The sequence below is a fragment of the Cebus imitator genome, unplaced genomic scaffold (assembly GCF_001604975.1).
Source record: "Cebus imitator isolate Cc_AM_T3 unplaced genomic scaffold, Cebus_imitator-1.0 Scaffold179, whole genome shotgun sequence".
Taxonomy (NCBI): Eukaryota; Metazoa; Chordata; class Mammalia; order Primates; family Cebidae; genus Cebus; species Cebus imitator.
Window position 1 is genome coordinate 805,435 of NW_016107494.1, and position 16,099 is coordinate 821,533.

Below are 16,099 nucleotides of genomic sequence, written 5' to 3' on the forward strand. Positions count from 1 at the left end.
TCACCGTGTTGACCAGGATGGTCTCGATCTCTTGACCTCATGATCCACCCGCCTCGGCCTCCCAAAGTGCTGGGATTACAGGCTTGAGCCACCGCGCCCGGCCTCAGTTTTTGTTTTCTAACAGCCATCCTCACAGGTGTGAACTGCCCCTTCCATTTTTAAGTGCTTTCTTCTCTCCTTCAAAATGCAAGTCTCCCGGAAGCATTCAGGGAAGGGCTGCATGCAACGGCGAGCAAGCGTCTGCATTGCTTCCAACCGTTTTTCTTATCCAGTGTGGGGACCAAGGGCTCATCATGAAGTTCTGAAACTCCGCTAACACAATGCATTACACTGGTTTTACTTTTTTCTCAGCTAGGCGGCAGGCACCCTAAAGGCAGACATCGTTTTTTAAAATTACTATTTATGTTCCTCATCAGGGTTCAGTGTGTGGCTTTCCCCACAACAAACACGAACCGACTGAAATGCCAACAGACCCCCAGAGATCAGCGCCGGCAGTCACCTGAGCAGCCGAGTCCATTCACACACCCAGACTCCAGCCCGCCGTGCCCGTGGAAGCCAGGGTCCAACACACGCCTCGTTAGCAGACTCACCAGAGCTTCTTCAGGTTGCACAGTAGATGCTTCAGTCCCACGCACAAGAGTCTGATCCCAAAGTCCCCCAGGGCATTGTCGCTCAGGTCCAACTCCACCAGCTTCTGGCTGCTGCTGAGGACCAAGGAGATGTCGAAGCAGCACTCATGGGAGAGGCCACATCGCCCCAACCTTCGGGCGGAGAACAGAAGGGAAGCATCAGAACACAGGTCATCAGAGAGCTCTGGAGCACAGCACAAGGCGCACTGGAGGTCGCTCCCAGGCTCCCCAGCCCGCTGCAGAGGGAGCACCCAGCCGTGAGCTCCCGGCCGTAAGCAGTGCCCGGGGCACTGCGATCAACCCTTAGACAGGTGAACGGCGCTACTGGTTTGTGAGAGAAACGGGTGGCACACCTGCGCATTCCACCTCCTTACCTCCCGTTCCTCACGCCAGGGCTGTTCTCAGCTCTCTCGTCTTGACCAACATTGTCACCCGTTGTGTCTGATGAGTTAATCCCAACCCTCTGTCTATAGTGAAAGGATAAGCAGCTCTGATTCTTTTTTTCCTTTTTTTGGTGGGGGGGACAGGGTCTCACTTTGTTGCACAGGCTGGAGTGTAGTGGTGAGATCATAGCTCACGGCCACCTCAAACTCCTGGGCTCAAGGAATCCACCTGCCTCTGCCTCCCAAGTAGATCCATATACAGGCATATACTACCATGCTTAGCTAATTTTTCTTTCTTTCTTTCTTTTTCTTTTTTCTTTCTTTCTTTTTCTTTCTTTCTTTCTTTCTTTTTTTTTTTTTTNTAAAAACAAGGTCTCACCAGCTTGCTGAGGCTGGCTTTGAGGTCCTGGGCTCAAATGATCTGCCCGCCCCAGCCTCTCAAAGTGCTGGGATTCCAAGCTTGAGCCACGCACTCTGCTGCAGCTGATACTTGATTTGTTTCACAGTCACACACATGCACACACACACACACACACACACACACACACACACCACTACCACCATCACCATCACCACCACCACCAACAACAAAAACTATGATTTATCACTGTCGGGGGCAAGAACAACACTCCAGCTTCTTTCCAGGGCAATAGTTCACAGGTCCCAGAGCCCGTTAGACCACCTTCCTTTCTGTCCCTATCTTTATACCAACTTCAAGCAAATGGACAAATGGATCTCTCTTTATCTGCAAAACATCTTATTACCCACCCTTCCCTCTTGGTGTCTCACTCTCCAGACACATACAGGGGCAACGGGGAGAGAATTTTTGGGTGAAGCTGGAGAAGTAAGGTTAAGTGCCCCAAAGAGTCTTCCAGGCAAGACGATGTGAAATTTATCAAAAGAGCAAAGATAAAGACAGTGTAATCTGTCTACATGAAGGAATACTGCTCAGCCATAGAAAAGAATGAAGTCACATCTTTGAAGCTACATGGATGGAACTGGAGGCCATTATCTTAAGTGAAACAACTCAGAAACAGATAAACACCACGTTCTCACAAGCGGGAACTAAACAAAGCGTGCACATCCACAGAGAGAAAGTGTTTCAGCCACAGAACAACACAATCAAATTAGAATGTTCTAAATGACCATCTTACTTTTGTGTGGAGAATGGTCTGGTGAGGGGCAAAGGCAGACACAGGGAGGCCAAAGAGCCAACACTCATTCAGTTCATGCTTTTCACCACCGTCGCGTACTAAGACGCCCGTCCAGGCGTCTCATTCGGTGCGTGCTTTTCACCACCGTCACATACTAAGACGCCCTCGGTGCGTGCTTTTCACCACCGTCATGTACTAAGATGCCCGTCCAGGCGCTGTAAAGATGATGGCAAGACAAAGAAACGCAAACCCTAACCTCAGGGAGCTGATGGCCTAGGAGGTCACGGCATGTCCAGGCACGTGATGGCGGTTGCTGGACATGGGCTGGTGGGGTGAGGACAAGGATAAATGGAAAATGGCTTGCACTGAAGGGAAAACTCATAAGACGGGTGATGAGGTGAGTGTGTTGAGGCGGAGAGGGAGGTATGAAAATGTCCTAGAGTGCAGGCTTTCACACTGGCTGTGCAGCTGCTCAGAAGTGCAGATGCCTGCATGCATCTGCAGAGCAGAAAATGGAACAGAGCTGCTGAGATGGCGAAGGCACCTGCATGGGGGGGCATGTGAATCTGATTCGTGGTGTGGGAGAAAGCAAACACATGATTGATGTCACCAGAGATTCCCTGCGACGTTTCAACCCCTGCGAAGCATTCTGAGCAGGCTGGGCAACGTGGTAAGACCCCATCTCTACAAAAAAATACAAAAATTAGCCAGCATGGTGCCACATGCCTGTAGTCCCAGCTACTCGCGGAAGCTGAGGTGGGAGGCTTGCTTGAACCTGGCAGATCGAGGCTGCAGTGAGCTGGGATCACAGCACCACACTCCAGCCTGGGTGACAGAGGGAGATCCTGTCTCAAAAAAAGAAAAAGACAAAGAATTGTCATAGTTTTTAGCTGAGGTTGCCACTGTTGTATGTGGGAAATTCTCCAATTCTCATTTACGAGCATCGCCCATGAGGAAGCAGAAGACACTGAACGCCATGGGCTCTGTGTGGCGCCACCGAGAAATGTCTTTTTCAGCTCCTCCTTCGTTCTTCCCCACACAAAATCGCCCGGACTGGCTTCCCATCCGTTCTACCTTCTCACTTGTTCTGGGCTGAACTGTACCCCTGCAAGAGGATTTATATGTTGAAGCCCTAATCCTCAAAACCTCATCATGTGACTGTTCTTGGAAATGGGGTGTTTAAAGGGTGATGAGGTCAACATTCGCTCATTTGTGCCTGGTGTCCCTCTAAGAAGAGGAGGCCAGGACACTTTCCCCAGAGGGAAGACAATGTCAGCACACAGGGAGCAGGTGGCGTCTGCAAGCCCAGGAGGGCAGCCTCTGAAGACACCAACCCTGCTGACACCTCAGCCTTAGACTTTCAGCCTCACAGCCACAAGAAAATACATTTCTGTTGCTGAAGCCATGCAGTCGGTGGTACTTTGTTACAGCAGTCCTAAGAAAGCACACCACCAATCTAGTCCTGAAGCTCTTTCTCCAGTCTGTTTCTCTCTCTCTCTCTCTCTCTCACACACACACACAACTTGCACACACAACACACACACACAGATGCACACGCACGCACGGGCACTTACCACAATCTCCGAATGTTACAGCCAGGATGCTGGAGCGTTTCACACAACACTCTCATCCCTGGGTCCCCCAGAGAATTGTCACTGAGGTCCAATTCAGTCAGACTCTGGTTGGTACTTAGAACTGAGAAGAGGCCCCGGCAGAAGCTGGAAGTGAGATGGCTGTTCACCAGCCTAGGAATTAGAAGGAAGATGGAGAGAAAAGAAATCAGCCTTGAACAATAAGTAACTGGCGCTAGAGACCAGGGTGCCTGGCACCTGTTCAGAGAAGTGGCTTCCGGGAATTAAGAAATGGGTCACAAAACCAAAAATTATTCCCAAATGAAGAGGGCTGGGTGAGCCTTGGGAAAGCCAGTTCTGCCTGCTTTGGGGTGGACTTTGGCTGACTGGCACCTGCAGCCCTCTCCTCAGTGTCCTCCCTCCCTTATTGGTCTGCTGTCCCAACATGGCCCTGAACGTTCCCTGCTGGGTGTTCAGAGGGCAGTCCTCACTCCCGGCTGCACAATATTATCAGGAGTGCTCGCAAAATCCTCAGGCCAGGCGGGGCGCAGTGGCTCACACTTATAATCCCAGCACTTCAGGAGGCCAAGGCAGGCAGATCACCTGAGGTCAGGAGTTTGAGACCAGCCTGGCCAACATGGCGAAACACTCTCTCTACTAAAAATGCAAAAATTAGCCGGCTTGGGCGCCTGTTACCCAGCTACTCTGGAGGCTGAGACAGGAGAATCACTTGAACCTGGGAGGTGGAGTTTGCAGTGAGCTGAGATCATGCCACTGCTTTCCAGCCTGAGTGGCAGAGTGAGACTCCAGCTAAAAAAAAAAAAAAAAAACCCCAAGGCCAGGCCACATCCATGGAAATAAAGTTAGAATCTCTGAGGTGGAACCAGATCAATTTTTTTAACTTTTTTTTTAGGTATAACCCAAGTTGGAAAACAGCGGCACAATCATAGCTCACTGCAGACTCAAACTCCTGGACTCAAGCAGCCCCTCTGCCTCGGCCTCCCGAGTAGCTGAGGTTATAGGCATGAGTCACTGTGTCCAGCTACGTGGATCTTTTAAAATGTCCAGGTGACTCCAACATGCAGTCACATTTTGCTTTTGTTTTACTGTAGAGAAGTGCTCTCACTTTGCTGCTCAGGCAGGACTTGAATTCCTGGCTTCAAGCAATCCCCCTGTCTTGGCCTCCCAAAAACTTAGGATTACAGGCATGAGCCACTGCACCACATATGCAGTCACCTTTGAGTCACCTGTAGCTCTCATCCAGATGCAAAGTCTCTCTCCCTCAGTATACAACTGGGTCTACAGTTTTGCATTTCTAACAGATGCCCAGGCTTCTGGTTCTCAGAAAGTACTGAGACATACAAAGCAAGCTCCTGCCGTCAGAGGGAGAAGGCAGCTGCCATCTAGATGGACGGGTGCTGAGCCCCCTACCAGGGCTCCAGTCAGAATCTGTCCTCAGAGGTAGGCAGCTGCCATCTACATTTTTTTTTTTTTTTTTTTTTGAGACAAGTCTCACTCTGTCATCAGCCTGGAGCACAGTGGTGTGATCTCAGCTCACTGAAACCTCTGCCTCCCGGGTTCAACAATTCTCCTGCCTCAGCCTCCCAAGTAGCTGGGACTACAGGTGCCCACCATCACGGCCAGCTAATTTTTGTATTTTTAGTAGAGTCGCGGTTTCACCATGTTGGCCTGGCTGGTCTCCATCTCTCGACCTTATGATCCAGCCCCCTCGGCCTCCCTCCAGCAGCTGCCATCTAGAGGGACGGGTGCTAAGCCCCCTATCAGGGCAGCAGTGCAAGTCTTCAAGCCTTCACAGGTGTGTGACCGGACATGGCCTCCCTGCCCCTCCACCTCACTTTTAATGAGTAGGTCTGTCTACTTTTCTCTCTCTTACGCCTCTTCTATGGTCTGAATGTTTGTGTGCCCCAAATCCATATGCTGAAATCCCAACCCTCAACGTGGTGTATTAGGAGCTGGGGCCTTTGAGATGTGATGAAGTTATGAGGGTGGAGCCCTTGCGGTGGGATCACGGTCCTGACAAAAGGGACCCCAGAGAGCTGCCTCGCCCTCCACCTGTGAGGACGCGTGAGAAGGTGCGGTCTGCAGCCCGCCCCTCAGTGCCCCTCCCCTCTCCCCTGTGGGTCTGCCTTCTAGAGGGACGGGTGCTGAGCCTCCTATCCTGCTTCTTCACAGGTGTGTGATGTTGATGAGGTCTCACCAAACATCACATCTGCCAGTGCTCGACCACGGGCCTCCTCTCCGGAACTGTACGGCGAACATTGCTTTTGCCCGTGAGCCAAGCAGTCTACAGCGTTTGGCTATGGCAGCCTGACAGATGGGGACACCTGTCTTCTTCCAGTCACTCGGAACTGTTGGCTGTTGTTGAAACTAAACCCTGCTTTCCCGCGCCTGCCCTCTCTGAATACTCTGTACCCCCAGCTGGGCTGCTCCGGCCTTCTCACTCTGTCACTGCCCATCCTCCAGAAGCTGGCAGAGGGGGACACCCGCACCCACAGCTCAACAGGTTCATCCCCTTGTGCTTTGGGAACTCTGCAAGTTCCTTGTCAAAGCCCATGACATACACGCACACACGCACACGCATATACGCACACGTGTGCATGCACACACACACACGTGCATGCACACGCACATGCACACACACGTGCGCACATGCACACAAGTACACACGCATGCACACGCGCACGCACACACACACATCCGCACCTGTTTCCTGACTGTCCCACAATGGACCTCAAGCCCTGTGAGCGGGACCTGGGTCTGAGCCTCCGCTGCAGCCCCATGGGCACTTGGTCCTTCTGGGCCAAATGAGGACCAGGAAGGTGTCCTGGCCAGGCACAGTCAGGGACAGGGAAAGCTGAAGCTCGCCGCTGCCAGTGGAAGGGCCTAGCCTCCTGCTTGTCTTCATTTTGCCCCATGTAAAGTGTCTTCTCTACGGGTTAAACACACATCACAGGGTGCCCACCTTCCTACAGCCACTGTGGTGGTCCTTCTTAGGAGCCACTGAAAGAGAAACCCAGAAGGGACTCAGAAGTCAGGTGACCCAGCTACTTCACTGCACAGACTCGGCAACTGGCTTCCAACCGCCCAGCAAGTCATGAGCACACCCTAGAGCAGGCGCTTCTGGCGACAGCCCAGGGCGTCTCAGCTTTTCTGCTCTATTTCCCTTGATTTATCTCCGTTGTGTTTTTTCCAAGGAAACAGTCTCTCTCCACTGCCACCTGCACGTGCGTTTTCTCAGACTGCATTCACGACGTTGCTCGTGTCGGTCTTCAATGCCTGAATTCCTTGACTTCCTTCTCCACGCACCCATGTTCCACCATCCCTTAAAGGTGGGTTAAAATTGCGCTTTTCTAAGAAATCTCCCCTAGCCTCCAGTTCTAAGGGCCGTCTGTCCCCTGTGCTCCTGGGACGGAGTCTCTGGCATTGCCCTGCCCCAGAGACACTGACTGACTATGAGGCGCTAGCACTCCAAATAGGTTACAAGCAATTTCTTTTGGCAAGCATTTGTAGGCAATCCTCCACCCTCCCTAATACCTTGTGCTAAACCAGCATTCCCCAAACATTTGTTCCTTATTTTATTGTTTCTTTCCTCACCCCATTTATCCACCTACCACAAGTCAATCTTTGCCCTTGAAGGGTCTGAAATAGGTAGTGGCGGCATCATGACGCAGCTGTGGCAACTGTATTTGGAAGATAGTTGAAAAGACAGAAGGCAAGTGCCAAGAGAAAGCTGGCGAGGAGGCAGAGGGCAGGTTCTGCCACCTGCTGGAGCCGAGTTTCCTTACCCGAGGGAACAGGCAGTGAGAGAGCCTGCGGGCACACTCTGGGCCATATCGAGGTGTCGGCCTTCCTTCTCCTCTTCCTCCTCCTCCTTGGGCATGTTGTGGAGAAACCCCAGGGAAAGTGACTCCACCCGATGACAGTTCTCAATGCAAAAGGAGGAAACCACGTGGTCCATTCTGGTGGAGAGATTGATCTCAATCCTGGGGAAGTAGTCCATGGCCCTCTGCACGAAGGCCTCCTCCTGCATCTCGTACAGACAGTAGAACAATTCCAGCTGGCTGGGCTGGATCTGCAGCTTCTTTGCCTTGGCTTTCACCTCGATCCATTTCAGCAGCTCCAGCCTGATTTGCTGAGAGACCTTGCAACTTAATTTCTTCTCCAAGTAGGATGTCCTCTCCTGGTTTACCAGGCCAAAGAGGAAACGCACAACGAAAATCAAATACCCCTTTTCGAATTTGCCATAGTTTTCCAGAAGGACTGTCACGTCCCGACTGGGAAGCGTCAAGCAGCTCCCTAGAACATTCTTCGTCCTTCCTCCATTTTCCTCTTCCAGCAGGTAGTACATGGCAGCAAAGAACTCCTGGAAGGTCATGTGGATGAAGCTGTAGAACTTCTCGCAGTCCACTTCCTTTTGGAACAGGTTCATCCTCAGGAAAGCAGACACGTCCGCCTTCTGCAGGCCGTGATTCCTGAGGTCGGACTCCTCAAATAGGATTTTCTGGTTCCAGATCCCGTCTGCAGCCAAAGAGCAGAGCCCCCAGAGGTGGGCAGAGAGGGGATGCTCCTGGCTCCCTCCTCGGGGCTGCAGCAGGCTGGAGAGGAAGAAGATGTACACCGCAGTGGTGGTCTTGGATGTCTGGGCCAGGCTCTTGCCACTCTCCATCTGCTGCTTCAGGCCGGTGCACACGATCCAGCAGACCAGGGGAATGAAGCACATGGTGAAGAGGACCTCATTCTCCTGAATCAGACTGAAGGCTGCCCTTGCCTGGGCCTCGTCTGAGAAGTACTTGAAGAAATACTCCTTCCTTTTGGCCTCCGAGAAGCCCAGGATCTCCACATGCCGAGGATGGTCCAGCAAGTGCTGCAGCTTCTCCAGGGCCACCGGCCTCGTGGTGATGAGCAGAGAGGCCTCGGGGAGCAGCTTCTTTCTGATGAGGCTGCTCAGGAGAATGTCTCCCCGCTCGGCCTTCTGCCAGTCGGTGCAGAGTGGCCCGATGTGCTCGTCAAAGGCACCCTGAAGCTCGTCAAAGCCGTCCATGAGGAAGAGGATTCTGGAGGGCTTCCTCACAATCTTGTGGATGGGGGGGTTGGGGTCGGGGCAGCAGCTCATGATCAGGTCCCCCAGGCTCCTCTGCGTCACGAGGCTCAACTCCCGACAGTGGATATAGAACAAATAGTCAAACCTGTCCTGGTAGAGCGTCCCCGACGCCCAGTCCAGCATAATCTTCCTGGCCAGTATGGTTTTCCCAATCCCCGCAGCTCCCTGGAATACCACCGTGTGCACAGGCTCCGAGTGCTCTGCATCGGGCTCAAAGAGCAACTCCATCTTAATGGGACTCACGGGGCTGTCCCCCGTCTTGGTCCTGCCGATGGTCAGAAGCTCCTGCTCCCTCTCCTGCTGGCTCCGGTGCTCCTTGATGAGGCGCAGTGGTGTGTAGCGTTTGTTGAGGCTCACACTCTCACCCAGACGGGCGTTCCTGTCTTCAATGCACTGGAATCTGCTTCTCATGTGTCTTCTGTACTTCTTACCATAATCTACGGCAAAGACAGGAAGTTAGGGGGAAAAGCCCACCCGCGTCCACCAGAGATGCGCCCTAAACAGGGGCTGGTAATCTCAAATGAGTGGTAACTGGAACGGAGAAATGGCAGCTGCAGCTTCTCCCACTGCTTGAGCAGGAAAATTGTCGAGAATCTCTGCTGCCAAGCTTTTCATACACACAGCCGGGCAGAAGGCCAGCGCTGCCCGAAGAGCCTTTTTACCAATCTTACTCCTTTAAGTCATCTGCACCCCACGCCTTTTCAAACTTGGAACACCTCATCACCCGCTGGCTCTGGGATGACATGAATCTGTCTCTTCAATGGAGGAACCTATAGTATGGCCAAGTTACCCAACTACTCAGCTCCGCAGAGCCTCCTGAGCCAGGTCTGAAAACTCAATTCGCAGCACCAGCTCAATTGCTTACCTTTCTTCTTTTTACAAACAGAGATTCTGGAAAGGTACCCCAGCAAACCCATCCACTCCTCTTCAATGCTGTCTTCCTGGCATATCACAGTGTGATTAGAAACACATGCGTTATCTGAACATAAAAGGAAAAAAAAGTGTCAAAGCCCAGGACTGTTATCACAGAGGATGCAATAGAAACCTGGCCTAATACTTGGCGTGGGAGAAGAGACCCCAAACCCAAACATGGCTCTGAGTTGCAGAGGACGGGTGTGCAGTCAAAAGTCTAGTTGGGAGCATTTCCACACTCCTCATTTCTGTTGTCCACCTGCCAAGCCTGTGTCCCCAGTGTCCCCTGTCTCGGAATCTCTTCCTCAGGCCCGGAAATTCATCAGCAAACGTGTGAAGCAGGTTAACGTTCTCTTACCCCTATGTGCTTCTGGCTGTCCCTGGCAGCCTGGCTGTGGGGGCGTCTCCAAGCTCTCCAATATCCCCAAGGCGGCCATGGGCTAAAAAGGGTCACCCTTCCCTGATCCCAGTTGCCTGCAGTCCACGTCACCCACGTCTTCTGTTTTCAAGACCAGATGTATAGGTCTTCAAGACTGAGAATGACCAGTCTGTTTGATGCCTGATTTGGTGGTTGGGAACCCTAGCTGACTTTCAAATCACCTGGGAAGCTTTAAAAACACAGACTCCAGGACTCTGCGCCCAGATGTTCTCTTTCATTCCCTCTGAGGTGAGGCCCAGCAACCATTACATACTAAAACCTCCCAGGAGGTTCCAGCGTGCATCCATATTGAGAATCACAAATCCAAACAGTCACTAGAAAACACATCCTAAAAAGACGTTCTATAGGAGAAATTCAGGTTTGGTAAAACAAGAGTTAGTCATTAGGGGAAATATATGAGACAGAAAACTTTAAGTGGGCAGCAAACTATGAGCAACATAAATGTTTTTTTTTGAGACAGGGTCTCACTCTACTGCCCAGGCTGGAGTGCAGTGACACAATCACGATTCACTGCAGCCTCGGCCTCCTGGGCTCAAGTGATCTTCTCACCTCAGCCTCCAGAATAGCTGGGACTGCTGACACATGCCACCACATGCAACTAATTTTTGCATTTTTTGTAAAGATAGGTTCTCTCTATGGGCTTAAGCAATCCTCCCACCTTGGCCTCCCAAAGTGCTGGGATTATAGGCATAAGCCACCCACACCCAGGCCATAAAAGACCCCTGACAGCTGTCTACTGATTCTGAAAGTAAAGAAAGGTGTTGGTAACCATATCACAAAGCAAAATCCAAACAATCTAAGCCAAAACCAAAAACTTATTCTTTTTTTTTTTTTTTTTTGAGTTGGAGTCTCACTCTGCTGCCCAGGCTGGAGTGCAGTGGCACAATCTTGGCTCCCCACAACCTCTGCCATCAAGCAATTCTCCTGCCTCAGCCTCCCAAGTAGCTGGGATTACAGGTGTGTGCCACCATGCTCAGCTAATTTTTTGTAGCCTTAGTAGAGGTGGGGTTTCGCCATCTTGGCCAGGCTGGTCTTGAACTCCTGACCTCGTGATCCACTGTCTCAGCCTCCCAAAGTGCTAGGATTGCAGTCATGAGCCACCATGCCCGGCTATTCAGTCTTTTTTAAAGGAAGGGAATTTGACACATGCTACAACATAGATGAACCCTGAGGACGTTATATTGAGTGAAATAGATTAGCCATAAAGGAAAAATACTGCATGATTCCACTTATAGGAGGTACCCAGAGTAATAAGACTCAGAGATAGAAAATAAAAAGGTGTTACAGGGCTGGGAGGAGGAGGTGCTGGAGAGCTAATGGGTGAGGAGTTTCAGTTCTGCAAGGTGGAGAAAGTTCTGGAGACTGGCTGCAGGATGTGAGTGTGCCTGACGCTACTGAACTGTTTGAAAATTATTAAGATGGAAAATTTTACGTTATATGCACTTTGCCACAATTTTTTTTAAAGTCTTCCTTCGACTCACCCCATTTGGGCTCATCTCTTTTTGCCTTCTCATAAAGGTCTCTCCTGTTGATCGCAGCGAAGATCCACACGGCCATGGCCCACGCCTTCTCCTCCCCATTGAAGTCAATCATCAGCGTGGCTAGATCCACATGGTCCGCCTTCTCCGTCTGACCCCTCGGGAGTGGGATGCAGCCCTTTTGAGGAGGATAGTCTTCTAGATGCATCTTAAATTTCTTGAAGTCGACATCCTCTAGGTCCTCCAGGTACCTGGCCAGCTTGCAGCGAGTGCTTGCCATCTTCATCTGCAGCCGTTTTCAGGGTCCGTACGTCCACACTAAGACACCAGGCAGTGAACACAGCATACGGATGAGTCTCTTTTAAAGTCTCCACTTTGAGAGAACTAAATTATCCAAAACTTAGCAAAACTGAAAAGAAAAAAATGTCACAGGACTGTAACAAGTCATCATCTTTAATTTTGAAAAGTTAGCCAAGGCCAGGAGTGGTGGCTTATGCCTGAAATCCCAGCATTTTGGGAGGTCAAGGCAGGCAGATCACCAGAGGTCAGGAGTTCAAGACCAGCCTGGCCAACATGGCAAAGCCCCATCTCTACTAAAAATACAAAACTTAGCTGGGTGTGGTGGTGGGCGTCTTGCCAGCTACTCGGGAGGCTGAGGCAGGAGAATTGCTTGAACCTGGGAGGTGAAGGTTGCAGTGAGCCAAGATTGTGCCACTGCACTCCAGCCTGGGTGACAGAGCAAGACTCCATCAAAAAAAAAGAAAAGAAAAGTTAGCCAGATGCTTACCAGAAAGTTCTTCTGTTGGCTCGATCCAGGAGTCTGTCCTGAGCCATGGAAGAAGGGTATCCCTAAGGAGGGAAAGACGTGTAAACAAATCCATAAACAGGGCGGTATTACAGTTTAGAGTGAAACCACTGCATGACGCCACCTTGACACATCGCCAAGAAAACTTTGGTCCCATTGATTTCGGGGCTCTGACACTGGACAAACTTCACTATTCCTCAGCTTCAGTTTCCTCATCTATCAAATGAGAAAGCAGAAGAGAATGTTTTCAGTTCCTCCACATGGAAGGCTCTGGCTCTTTGCTTCTGTTTCGATTGAGGGAAGATGGATGAGAGAGAAGAGAAGGAGGCCAGGAGAGCAGGAAACGTGTTGATAGCAGAGCAGGACACGGCTTGGGAGGAGGAGAGGACGTCAAAACCCGCAGAGGATGGGACAGGCTTTGACCACGCCTCTATCAATCAATGGATTGAAGTGAGATGAAACTGGGAGTGTGTGATGGAGCAAAATTAAAATGCACGTCCCTTTAATGTCTCCTTGCAAAATTAAGAATTGTAATCATTATAATTCACATTAATTTAGAGCTTTCCACAGGCTAGGCGCTGACGGATGGCTTTTCCCATCTAACCTGCACAAAGCTCTATGAGGTGCACATATATTCCTAGCCCCATTTTATAGACACATACACTGAGTCTTAGCGAGACTAAGAAACCTGCCCAGGGCTTTGGAGCCAGGATTTTGACCAGATGTATGAGACCATGTCTTCCACTCACTCCGTCACTTAACTAGTTGTTTCAGTCAAACAAAAACAAAGACAACAAAACGGATGACTAAAAGACATACTTCCCCAGCGTTTATCACAAGTATTTCTCTCAGTGTTCACCAACATAGTTTTCTTAACTAGACTTAGAGTTCCACAAAAGACTAGCAGTCCCCTGCCGTATCTTTAGATTGCCCATATCTCCTAGACTCTGGATGACAAACAAGGTGTCTTTGTTTGGAATCGTTCCCTCCTTGATCCCTTGATTAGGCTGTATTTGGCAAAGCACATCAACCCAAAGCCATAAATAACACTCAAGGGAGGGAGAGAACCTAGAAAATGGGGTAGCTCTCTGAATTGGAATAGATGTGACTGCAGCTCAATGTCAAGACACCTCACAAGCACTCATCTCTCCCGTCCATCTCCATTCTCACCCGTCTGCTCCTCGCCTCCTGAGCCCTGCAGGCCCAGCCCTGTGCATCCTGAGGCGACTGCTCTCCAGACAGCCCGACTGGCTCTGCATACCCTCCCAGTGACAGCCCCATCAGTCCTTCCATCCACATCAGGATTCGGCCTTTCTTCTGTGCTCTTTCAACACTAACACCAGCACAATCATCTGCTCTGAGCTTTACCTCTGCTGCCCTTCAGGTTTTAAGGAGGTTCATTTCCTCCCGTGTACCCCATCCATCTCCTCCCCTGGGAGGGGTCTGGGCAAATGTGCTGAAGTCATGGTGTAACCTGCGGTTGCTGCCTCTGTCCTCCCCCTTCCCACGCCACATACACACACATGCACTTGCACCCATAGAGCCCAAGTAATGATAAACTTAAAGAACATTCCAGAAATGTTGTTGAAGCACAAACTTGGAGGCTAGCAGAAGAAATTACTAGCCCACTAACCAAGACAAGCCCTGCCCTTTCAACACAACCTCCCCACTGCTCCCCACTGCCCACCCTGCCCCACAGAGCTGCACTTACCCAAACGCCAGCCTCAGGAACAGCAGAGAGGAAATGCAATGAATTTATAGCAGTCACAGCCCCGGAAAGGGCAGGAAGGATGTGGTCTCCACTTGCATCATTGCAGAGGCACAGAGACTAATGGTTACTCACGTAGCTGGATTTTCCAAGTGGAATCAGCAGCATTGTCAAAACCGTGTCTGAGTTCCATAGTTGGGTTCACCTTGCTCTCTTCTGAGGCGCCCCATAGGAGCAAAGCGGGAGGCCAGTATCAGATGGGGTTGGGGGTAAAACTGGCAGTGCTAACTGGATATTGCCTCAGACATCCACCACAACTGCCCCACAGACAGGGAGGGAAGTGAAAGAAACTAAGGACATGCCGTGCTAGTGAAGGAAGAATCCAGGGTATGCCGGGCACAGGGGCCACGCCTGTAATCCCAGCACTTTGGGAGGCCAAGGTGGGCAGATCACGAGGTCAGAAGTTCAAGACCAACCTGGCCAACATAGTGAAACCCCGTCTCTACTAAAAATACAAAAATTAGCCAGGCATGGTGGCATGCGCCTGTAATCCCAGCTACTCGGGAGGCTGAAGCAGGAGAATCGCTTCAATCGGGGCGGGGGGGAGGTTGCAGTGAGCCGAGGTTGCACCATTGCACTCCAGCCTGGGTGGCAGAGCGAGACTCTATCTCAAAAAAAAAAAAAAAAAAAGAATCCTGAGTGTGACCAGCCTTCAGTTCCCAGAGCCCATGCCCTTTCCTGTCACAGCAAGGTGGCTGGAAGGCAGTACAGGTTCCCTCTGTTACGTTCTATTTTTAAAGCACACATTTGACTCCTGACTCATTCACTCACCTGTTCCACTGACATTTATGGAGAGGCTGGTACATGCCAGGCACACACACGAAGCCTCACCTTGAGTGACTTGAAGAGAGACACACACAGACCTAGCCTGCAGCTCCAGGAGATGGCCGCAGGATCCCAGCCTGGCAAAGGCACATGTTCAACAGAGCTTGGTCGGGGAGAGGCACTTGCTAGCCTCTGGGTGAGTGATGAGAAAGAGCGCCCAGTTCAGTGGAGGGGTGTCAGCAACTGACCGGGTCTCTCTGTGCCTCATATCTGTAAAATGGTGGCAATCATCGCCTGCTGCTTCTTTAGATCTCCCATACCTCCTAGACTCAGGATGGAGGCACAACTGGCTTGGTTTGGAATTGCTCCTCCTTGAGCCCTTCCTTATACTGCACTTGACAAAGCACTACATCAACCCAAGTAATGGTACCTATCATAGAAGACTGTCAGAAAACACTGAGTAAGTGGCTAAATGTAGGACTTTAAAACAGAGCCTGGCACAGAGAAGCTAGAATAAGCATTGGTTCCTGGTACCACCAAGCTTCCACAGAACCTCATAGAGAACGCTCTGCAAGATGAGAGAGGCGTCTATACTCCTGCTTAGGGGCATGACAGCAGACCTGAGTCTCCAGAAACCAGGTGAAAGGTGTCATTCGGGGCTGGGGCAGGAGCAGCAAAAACTTCAGATGCTGAAGCTAGAGAGACAGCAGACCAAACATGCTCCAAAAAATAGGTGCATGTGAAGAACATGTTCATTGAATGAACTGGGGATTTTTCTGCATAATTAATATGCAGTAAAAATCCATGCCTTTATAAAAACAGACACATAGAACAATGGAAGAGAAATAAACTCAAGCATATGCAGTCAACTAATTCTTTGGCAAGGTCACCAAGAAGACACAATGGAGAAAGGGCAATCTCTTCAATAAAGGTGTTGGCTATAGAGGTGTGAAAGAAAGAAAAAAAAAAAAACAGGAAAAAATCAAGAAAAACATAAGATTAAAAAAATAGCCGGGCGCGGTGGCTCAAGCCTGTAATCCCAGCACTGTGGGAGGCGGAGGCGGGTGGATCAC

At 50.7% G+C, this 16,099-nt stretch overlaps 1 protein-coding gene across 6 annotated transcripts in view; it reads right to left on the reverse strand.

The window, feature by feature from the left end:
• The window catches only part of NLRP3 (NLR family pyrin domain containing 3), a 29,958-nt gene extending 15,793 nt beyond the window's left edge, over positions 1–14,165 (reverse strand). The window contains exons 1-7 of one of the 6 annotated variants that reach the window (XM_037744565.1): positions 13,862–14,158; positions 12,476–12,537; positions 11,692–12,097; positions 9,725–9,838; positions 7,544–9,296; positions 3,741–3,911; positions 591–761 (exon numbers count right to left, since the gene is read on the reverse strand). In XM_037744565.1, the coding sequence (XP_037600493.1) occupies positions 591–761; positions 3,741–3,911; positions 7,544–9,296; positions 9,725–9,838; positions 11,692–11,974 (2,492 nt within the window). In that variant the 5' untranslated portion in view covers positions 11,975–12,097; positions 12,476–12,537; positions 13,862–14,158. Of the gene's footprint in view, positions 1–590; positions 762–3,740; positions 3,912–7,543; positions 9,297–9,724; positions 9,839–11,691; positions 12,098–12,475 lie in introns of all 6 variants that reach the window. The other 5 variants (XM_017545348.2, XM_017545345.2, XM_017545346.2 and 2 more) reach the window with 5 other exon arrangements.
• Between the last annotated feature and the right edge of the window lie 1,934 nt (positions 14,166–16,099).